We start from the raw sequence: 10,416 nt of genomic DNA on the forward strand, positions 1-10,416 counted from the left end.
GGCGATCAAAAGCCAAGCCTTAGCTGATCTCCTTGCCCAATTTCCAAGTGGTGACTATGAACCAGTGAATGAAGAATTAAGAGGAGAGGTGCACGCAGCTATGGCTTCCGAGGAAAGCTTCTGGACATTGAGCTTTGACGGAGCAGCAGCCGGAGGGAAGGGAGGAACCGGGATAGTCCTTACAAGCAAAAGTGGGGAAAAGTTATATTTGTCTTATAAACTGGATTTCCATTGTTCGAATAACGAAGCCGAGTATGAGGCTCTTATTTTAGGCTTGATAGCAGCTGAGAAGCACAGTATCAAGAAGATTCGGATCCGGGGGGACTCAAAGCTGATAGTGAAGCAAGTTTCAGGACAGTTCGTCTTAAAGGAGCCTGCCTTGGCCACATATCGAACAACAGTCCAAAGGCTTCTTGACAAATTTCAGAAGGTCGAAATAGAGCATGTGCCTCGCTCCGACAACAAGTTTTCAGATGCCCTCGCAACATTAGGGGCAAGAGTTGACATTCCAGAGGAAGAGGCAACAATTGTTATCAAGAATAGAACAGAACCTTCAATAATACCCGAAGACAAAGGCCTTCCGGAGGACTGGAGAGGAGAAGTCCTCGAGCAACTCAGAAGCAAAGTTGGAAAACTGACTATGGCCAAGCTCGCCCAATTCACAATTATTCAAGGTGAACTTTACTTCCGAGGAGGTACCGGATTCCTAGCCCGGTGTATTGGCCAACAAGAAGCAAGCTTCCGGCTACAACAGATCCATGAAAAGTCTTGCGGGGATGGGGATATCAGTCTGTATAGAAGAATCCAAAGACAAGGTTATTATTGGCCCGAGATGGAAAAGGACTCAAATCAATTACAGAGGGAATGCCCCAAGTGTCAGTCATACATCCGGGAGGATGAGAGTTGCTTTGAAATTGATACCCCTGACTGGAGGCAAGTCTACATTGACTATCTCAAAGAGGGAACACTACCTGAGAGCCCGAGGGACATTGCACACCTCAAGAGGAGAGCGAGGCGGTACTTTCTTGACCAGGACAAGCTGTATAGAAGAAGTATTGAGGGCACTCCCCTGAGATGTCTCTCCAAGGAGGAGTCAGATCTAGTCCTCGGAAGAGCCCACGAGATTGAACATCAAGGAGGGGCTCGGCTGTTCGAGCAACTTATACACCTTGGGTATTACTGGCCGACCATGGAGTCAGATGCATCCCATCACGTGAAGAGGTGCCAGACTTGTCAGAAACACGGAAATTTGATCCATGCTCCAGCTGTAGACCTGCATAGTATCCGAACGCCATGGCCGTTCCATACCTGGGCTTTTGATCTGATAGGGCCCATCTCCACATCTTCTAAGGGGTACAAGTGGATTCTCGCAGCCACAGAATTGAGTACAAAGTGGGTCGAAGCAATTCCTCTGAAGAACGCTACGGGGCCTGCAGTTGCGAACTTCATCAAGGAGAATATCATTTGCCGATTTGGAGTACCAAACACCATCCTCTCGGATAACGGCACTCCCTTCATAAACAAAGATGTGAAGAGCCTCCTAGAGACTTACCAAGTGAAGCATCACAAATCCACACCCTACTATCCAAAAGGGAACGGGCAGGCGGAAGCCACAAACAAGACACTGATAAGGATTCTGAGCAAGATGATGGATGAGTTTGGGGGGACTTGGTCCGAACAGTTGATAGTAGCCCTATGGGCGTATCGCACTTCGAAGAGAAAGCCAACTCAAGCAACTCCTTACTCCCTTGTGTATGGGTCCGAGGCAGTGTTACCTATAGAGTTGGAAACGCCATCTGCTCGAATGGCTCTCGCCTCGGGAATGGTATTGGAGCCTCGAACCACCAGATTGGAAGCATTAGAGGAAAAGCATGACAGAGCTGCAAAAGTCATGGAAAGGTATCATGAGTCCATCGCCCGAGCCTATAACCAGACTGTGGTACCAAGGAAGTTTGAAGAAGGTGATCTAGTATGGAAGATTGTAGACCCAATCATGCGAGGACAGCCTTTACCCAAGTTTTCTCCAAAATGGGAAGGGCCCTACAAGGTGGTTCAGGCAAGCTCAAGCGGGTACTACAAACTTGTAAGGGTTGAAGACGGCTTCCGAACTGGCCCGCTCAATGCAAAGTTTATCAAGCATTACTACCCATAGTTGGACTCATCTATGTTGAAATTCATTTTCACTTTCTTACTTTGTCTAAAGGTTGTATTTCCCTTGCGTTATGAAGAAGCTGGTTTTCTCTATGGTGTATGTTTTATCCCATCACTTACAGTGAATCTATTATGCTTTTGTCAAGAAAGTTGAAGAACTAATGAGAATATTTCAGCTTTTATAAACATGTGCATATGATTGTTCTATCATTCGAAATAAATATTTTATCAAGTAGAATGAGAAAACAATGCGAAAATATCCAAACAACAAAAATTTTGTCATTTCATTGCATTGTCCTAGATAAAACATTTTTATCGAAAGGGGCAAGAAAGTAATGATAAAAAAAAAACTCAATCTTTCCTAAAGACACCTTCGAAGAAGCTGCCCGTCACATCTACATCTGGAGGACAAACAGTAGAGTGTGCCTCTAAAGTCTCCAAGGCCCGAGCATAACCCGACTCAAGTTCACGAAGAGTTACCTTTGTCTCATCTATAGAGGTGCGATAAGAGGCAAGCACAGACATAAGTTCCAGCCGATGACTGGCGTTCGAAGCTATATCCAGGCGCTTCCGAAGCCATGATAAGTCCACTTGGTGACGCTCCATGTCAGAGATCCCCTGATACGCCGTCTCGACTACTTTTCCATTAAGGTCACACAACCGTTGCGTGTCCAAGCTATATAAGATAGTGGCAAAAGACTCGAGAAGAGCAGTCTGAATGAGTGGACACTGGCAAGCAAATGAAGCAAAGGTCTCCGGGTAACTTGAATGCACAAGCTGTAGAACTGAAGCAAACTCAGGAGCTACCCAATAATGGAGAAATGATACTTTGCCAGAAGCTGAAGGAGGAATTGGGGCCGGAAAGCTGCTAGTCTCAGGAATCTCCCCAATGTCTATCGGGTTAGATGAACCACCCGGAGGGGTAACTCCCGGCAGAGGTCCCGAGCCTGAGAATGCCGAACGATAAGGGGAAAGACCAAAAGCATCACTATCAATGTGGAAATCACTGAGATTCAAATCCAAAATATTTGAAGGCACTGGCGATGAAGAACCTCTAGCAGTCGTCTCAAAGGCAGGTGTTCCCCCTTGAGAAGGAGAACCGTGAGGAGTTACAAAGAGAGTCGGAGTAGAGTCCGGGGCAGGTGAAGACGGGACCCCGGTAGCAGCTAACACTGGAGCAGAGTCCGAGGCAGGTGAAGGCAGGACCCCGGTAGCAGCTAACACTGGAGCAGAGTCCGAGGCAGGTGAAGGCAGGACCCCGGTAGCAGCTAACACTGGAGCAGAGTCTGAGGTAGGTGAAGGCAAGACCCCGTTAGCAGCTAACACTGAAGAAAAGATAAGAAGGCCTTATTAGAGGTAGGGAACAGGAAAGTCATTTAAGTAAAGATTTCTCACAGATATAAGTAAATGACAAACTTCAGAAAGAAAGATTACCAGAGGGAGAATCAATATGCAAAGCAGGGGCAACTGAAGGACTCCTAGCATCAACAAAGTCACTTGGTCGTGTAGAGACCACCTGATCGATCTCAATGTCTGATGAAGCCTGAACAGTAGTAGTCATCCCTGAAGAAGGAAGGAGGGCCGGAGGATGAGAATCACCATAAGTGCCAGAGCGAGTCTCAGAGATCTCTAGCACATCCACCTCCACACCATTCCCAGAGGCGCACCTCATCTCTACATCGCCTCTAGAAGCATGGCCCGCGACATCAATTTCTGTGGCATCAGTCCCTCCAGCAATCTCAACATCAGAACGGTGAGCCCCAACAAACTCGTCACCAAGGTAGTGCTCCTCCTCAGCTACGGTAGGGCGATGACGACGCGTGCGTGGAATAAGGTCACAAAAATGATCGGAGGACTCAGCCTCATCATCATCGTCATCTATAACTGCTATACGAGGGGTGCACATCTTCACAAGTCTTGCAGACAAAGGGAGGGTGTCGTCCAAGTCTGAGTCCGGCCTGGGGGAGGCAGCATGGCCAGGAGCCACGGTACCGAGAACGTCAACAACCGCAGGATCCTACATAACATGGGCAAATAAAAGTTTTCATTTTAGAAGGTATAGTCGCAAGAAGGAAAGTAGCTTCAAATCAAGAATTTCGGGTACCTCACGAAGCCTTTTGGAAAGGCGAGGAGCGGAAGGACTGGCATCAGAAGTCCTCTTGTGAGCCATCTTCTTAAGGCGGGTCGTCCGAGGACCAGAGGCCTTATTCAAAGGGACTGGCTCTGGAGAAGTAATTGCCAAGCTAGAAGCAGATGCCCGAGCAGAAGGGTCAGTTGGAGCAGATGAAGTGAAGAAACCCTCGTACATGTGGTCAGATTTTCGGCTCTCGGGTAGCCGAAGAGAAGAATCCTTCTTATAAATCGGCGGAGGCAAACATACGGTCGGTCTGCTCTGGACAAATGCAATAAACGCATCGATATTCTTCTGCCAATACCGCCTGAAAGAGGGGGTGAAACCCCCTACTCGGCTCAAGCCTGGCATCGTCAAAGAGCCGGATATGGGAAGCACGGTGTGTATAAGCCGGCGACTGAAGCGCCCGTAGCTCTCTGAAAATGATAATAAATGAGGTGCTGGCCCCGGGGCACATTGATCAAACCCGAATTGACATGCTACACGGTCAGGCCTATAAACGGCACTATCAACGCCTTCCTCATGCCACACCGGTAATGAACTCGGACGGATCATAATCAGCATATCAACAAAGGGTGCAGGGATGTTCTTCGGCAAAGGAAAGGACACCGAGCGGGAGGAACCATGATAGATAAGCGGTGTGGCCACACCCACAGGTGGGCATACATACGGCTGTGCCACAAAGCGTCGGGGATCATCCACCAGAGTATTCAAGGATAAGGTGGAAATGGTACGTGACCACCGTGTAATCAACGGCTGGCAAGACTTCGCTTTCTCAAATGTCCGAGACCCATCAGTATTGAGCACGGGGATGCCATCTTTATCCACTATCTCCCGAAGAACTTCCGCCTCAAATACAGTCGGAGCAGGGGCAAATTTTGGGAACCTCTCGAAGAAGAAACATAGCAGGAACTGGCTGTGAATAAAGGAGACAGGCTCATATCGACCCACGGAGCGAACCATATCTCGATGTAGTAGATCCAGCCGATAGTAGAGATTCCCAAGAAATAGGGGAGCTAAAGGGATCCGATCTCCTCTAAAGAGCCGGACTGCCAAGGGGAAGACGAAAGGATTGAGGGAATCCGGAGGTGTGCTCGGAAGAATGAAGAATGAAAGGAAGCAAGCCAGAAATCCCAAGAAATAGAGCCTGGAGCCATACATCGGACCGGCTTCATACTCCCGAGAGTCAGGGTCAGCATCTCTGGCCAAGGGCTGAAGATCCTTGAAGAAGTGACGGATCCATGCAGTATAGGAGGCACGGTCCGTCCTTACTCGACTAGTCCTCCTCGCTGAACCATCAAAAACAGAACTCCACCGACCACAAGTTTGAAGATTTAGCTTCAGAGATTGGATCAAAGAATCATCTTCGGGGGGTGTCTGCTCAGGGTCGAAGGCATCAGGGCCGGTCACTTCCAGACGCAGCAACATGAACACATCCTCAAGGGTGGGCCCCATCTCGTGCTGGCCAAGTATAAAGGTGTGTGTCTCGGTGCTCCACCGAAGAGCCATGGCTTCCAGGCTAGCATTGTTGCGACGGATGGATAGAGATCTAGATATTTTCACCGGAATCAATAGCCGAGCCTCCTGAAGCCGTTGACAGAGGCTCTTGTCCGAGAGGACATCATCGACCCACTCTTGCCAACCGAAAGGAGGGTTTGAGAAGGCCTTGAACTGAGGATAACAGTATGGAAAGTCCCCCCGCTCAATCCGAAAGCGTAGCACCGAGGAAGGAGAAATGAGGGCCTCCTGGCCAGAGTTAGTGTCCTCAGTGAGACATAATGGAGCCCCCTTCGGAGATAGAAGAGAAGTGGTAGAGGTAGCCGCCCGCCAGAAGGGGTCCTTCCGACCAAAATAAGGAGATTTCCTCCACTCAGATACCGGAGGTACATCCCTCTCTTTCATGAGAGCCGGTTCCGATGACCCCGGGACAACGGGTTTCTTTCGAGAAGACATATGGCTGAAATAACCTGTATAAATATTAAAGAGTTGACCGTATTAAAATTCAGAATATTGTTACATGCAACATGATGGGTTTATCAACAAATTCAACTTCGGACGTCATCAACAATTCATTTTCTTGGATATTCTTCAAGCTCAACAAATTTTAATACCAATGGGTGCATCATCAACATATAGATTTTCGTCTTCTATCATCAATAAGAGGTGCAATGTCATAGGTCGCTTCATGATGAAGTTCAATTGGGTCAATTTCTTAAAGTCACTATGTTCTATATTAAAGGTCCAATTTATACGGGGTTCAAAATTTGGACAGAGTGAAGTTCAATAGTAAATTTCAGGCCCGAGATCCGAAGTATATTACATTGCTTATCAGTAGCAAGATTCAATGGATCATTATGCAAATTACAAGAATGTCCTTTCCAAAGTCCATATTCATAAGTCCAGGGTTTTCCCTCTCCATGTCAAAAATGGAGCTCAAATACTAGTCAACAAGTTATATTCGGCCTTTCCTCGGTGATAAAGTTCAACAAATTATGTTCAAGCCAAGCACCTCAATAAGGTTTCAAGTGCTAGTGCATGTTTCCATATGGCCAAAATCACGGTGTTTGAGCTAAAAAAAAAATATCATTGGGATTGCCACAAAAATTGAGTCCATATTCAGATTCAGTTTTTATTTATTTATTTTATTTTTATTTTCATCAGATTGCTTGAGCCCTCTACATTGCCACAAAAATATATTTATATATATTTAAATATATTTATATTCGGAAGAGGGGGTCGAATGTCATACTTACAAATTTGGGCAGTTAGAGAGGTGAAGTCCGAAGCCGATACTGGAAATTTAAGCTGAAATCAGAGAGGCTTTACAGACTGTAATCAACAAGACTGGGCTAGGCTTGGGCAAGACCACACACGTTGCGTTGAGAGGGCGAACGTGCGTGGTCAACATCGGATAAGCTGAAGCCGGAAGCAGCGATGTGGAGCTAGGTTGGGCAAGACCACACACGTTGCGTTGAGAGGGCGAACGTGCGTGGTCGACGTCGGATAAACTGAAGCCGGAAGCAGCGATTGATTGTGCACAAGCCAAGGCTAATGTGGTTAATCCGAGCTCTAAACAAAAAAATATATATATATGATAATCAGTATATATATATATATATATATATATTTGCCCAAAGTTTGTCAAGCAGCAAAGTGAAAAAAAAAAAAAAAAAAAAATGAACCACCAGCAGATTCAATCTAAAGCAAGCACCAGCAGATTCGAAGCTAAAATATATATATATATATAATCAATATATATACTTGTCTACAGATTTTCAAGTAGCAAAATAAAAAAAAATGAAATTAGTTGAGAGGAAGACCAAGGCCCACCAAAAATGAAGCTCCAGAATATGAATTTCAGGATTTCATTTCATATGCAAGTCAAGATTCAATGGAAGCTTCAGTTATCTCAAATTCAAAATTGATATAAAACAATGCCCACAAATCTCAAAGGCCCAAATCAAAAGAAATTCAGATTTCATCAAAGCAAGAGGATCGAGAGTGGGTTTCGATAAAATACTTACAGATCTGAAGGCCACGCCCATGAGAGAGAGTGGCCAAGAACAATACAAACCGAGATCGTGATGAAGTGGCGCCGGAGTGAGCAAACATTGAAGTTGGCGAGCTGAACGGGCGATGGCTAGGATCGCGGTGTTGGCGTATTCGGAGCAAATATAATCAGTGAACAACAGCGCAGCAAAGAACAGTAGCGCAGGTTGAGGCGGCTGCTGCGGCACCTAAGGCTGTAACAAGTAACACACAAACAGTGGTGGTCTTCGGCAGAGCAAGACTGAGCTCTGTTCGGAGTTCTGAAGTGGCGTTGCTGGGCCGAAATGAAGCACCGACAGTGAGCAGCGGCTTGGGTCACAGGAGCGAGCCGAACCGTAGCGCAGTGAGGTCACAGGTGCGAGCCGAACCGTAGCGCAGCAGCGGCTGGAGCAGGACAGCAACGCAGTGTACTGACTGCCGTGAGTGAGTGTGCGCTGCCGAGTTGTTGTGTTGGCGACAAGCTGAACGGTGGCCACACACGTCGCGTTGAGTAGGGCGACGTGCGTAATCGGAGCTGGACAGCAGAGGCTGGGAAGTGGTGAAATCGCAGCAGAGAAAGTGTGCCGAAATGGGCTCTGGTATTGTAGAAACAAGTTTTTCTTAAAGAAGAAGAAAAGCTGGGTTAAAGAAAGAAAGAGAGTAGGTGTGGCGGCTGTGTAAAAGATTTTGGTGAGGCTTAGGGTTTTGGCACTTTCCTTAAATAAAAAAAAAAGAGCATTATCCGTGTGTGCCAAACAACAAAGGCACGTGTGAGCCTAAAAATAAAAAAAAATAAAAAAAAAAAAAAAAAAAAAAAACAAAATTTGATTTTTGTAATTTGTTTATTGACCTTTGATTTTTGTAATTTGTTTATTGAATTAATTTGATTCTTATAGTTCTAGTTGTTTAATTTTATCATTTAATTGTTCAAATTTTGTTTAATTAACATCAATTAAGAAATTAGAGAAAAAATTCAATTGGAATAAAACATTTTAAATTAGGGGTTTACCCATTTCTTCCTAGTTCACGTCATATAAAAACAAAAATCTAATTACGATTGTGTTCATCAGGCAAATTACTATTAAAAACAACAGGTATAAACCGTTCCTCCTAGCCGCACCACCCGTCAGTTATTGCCCCCGTTGCTACAAAACCCTAGCCGCGGCCACCGCCCCACTAAAACCCCTCATATCGTAAATCCCCAGCTCTCCACCACCGCGACTTGCCTCCCTAACCCCCACTGAAGAGCAGGAAAGGAGGAGGAGGTGGGGAAAAGAGCATGGAAAGGGACAAAAGAGGATAATGGAGCTACTGCTCATAACTCTTACAGCTAATTTCTTCTATCTTTCTCTATAATTATGCCTTCAAAATATTTTTGGACAGCAGTTACAAGTTCTCTGTGTCACAGATTCTGGAGCTACTGCTCTCACTCAACCTTGTAAGAGGGGCTAATTTGAGCCCACTAAATTATTTAGGCCCAATAGCCCAAGATTAGTGGGCCCGAATTTATCGCAAGTCCAAGAATCGGTGGGCCCAGATTTATCGCCATCAAACGGATTGAATCGCTGTAAGCCTCGAAAGGGTTCGGGTCCACGAACCTAGAGACTTACTCGGGCCCGGACTCGAAAGGGTATTAAGCAAGCCTAGAGATCCGAGGCACTCGGACTCGAAAGGGTTCGGATCCACGAACCTAGAGATCCGAGGCACTCGGACTCAAAAGGGTTCGGATCCACGAACCTAGAGGTCCGAAACACTTGGCTTCGAACGGATTCAGACGCAATCTAGAAGTCGCTCCGTTAATGAGTCCCAGAACACTTGCGGGCTCGGAGCTTTCCGGGGTCTACGTACCAGAACCATGGGCGTAATGGAGTCCGAACAAAGGACCCGATCCCGAGGACGGTGAGTGGAGATAAATTCACTCTTCGGTTAAACTAGCCTATACCCGGGTCGAGGTGGCACGACCCCGGGGGGTCCATGAGACTCGGCAATATTTTGCGGCAGGACGTCCTCTGGGACTACTCCTGACCCTTTGGGATGATTGGGGATCATTGGTTAGGTGTGGCTAAGAAGAAGGGTTCGCCGAGGGATTGATCTCCTCTTCGGGGTTTTCTCATCCTCGGAGAAGTCACCTCCTCGGAGAAGTCACCTCCTCGGAGAGGTCACCTCCTCGGACAAGGTGGTTAGAGAGAATATCCCCCATGTGCCTTGCACATGGGCTCCATCCTACATCATGAGGTGCCTATAAATAGCACCCACCCATAGCTTTACAAGGGAAGGATTTTGGAGATTTTTAACTCTTGGGAAAGAACTAATTTCCCTTCTCCTTCTCCATTATCGACCTTGAGAGTGAAAGTGGGAGATCAATGGGAGAGCCTTGCCATTATTCTATTCTCTAGCCATTTTGCCTTCTTCTTCACCCAATCTCTTATCTCCATCATCTCCTTTGTTGTCGTGTTCCTAAGTTGAGATTATTGAAGAATCTAAGCCTCTCATCATATTCTAGAGAATTCGAAATTGTTCTTCAATGATCTTCGAAGATCTTCGAATTTTCCAACTCCTTTCTTGAACCCTCTCCTACAAACCTCAACTCTACAAATGGGACAGTA

At 46.3% G+C, this 10,416-nt stretch overlaps 1 protein-coding gene across 1 annotated transcript; it reads right to left on the reverse strand.

Annotated features, from left to right (window-relative positions):
* Positions 1-1,848: 1,848 nt before the first annotated feature.
* LOC145795158 (uncharacterized) lies at positions 1,849-5,840 on the reverse strand. Its single transcript, XM_082878204.1, has 3 exons — positions 4,256-5,840; positions 3,586-4,168; positions 1,849-3,476 (listed from the first exon to the last, which is right to left on the reverse strand). The coding sequence occupies exons 1-3, from the start codon at positions 5,789-5,791 to the stop codon at positions 2,503-2,505; spliced, it is 3,093 nt and encodes a 1,030-aa protein (XP_082734330.1). The 5' UTR covers positions 5,792-5,840; the 3' UTR covers positions 1,849-2,502.
* Positions 5,841-10,416: the final 4,576 nt, after the last annotated feature.

The sequence above is a fragment of the Camellia sinensis genome, chromosome 1 (genome assembly GCF_055761805.1).
Source record: "Camellia sinensis isolate YWXY chromosome 1, ASM5576180v1, whole genome shotgun sequence".
Lineage (NCBI taxonomy): Eukaryota > Viridiplantae > Streptophyta > Magnoliopsida > Ericales > Theaceae > Camellia > Camellia sinensis.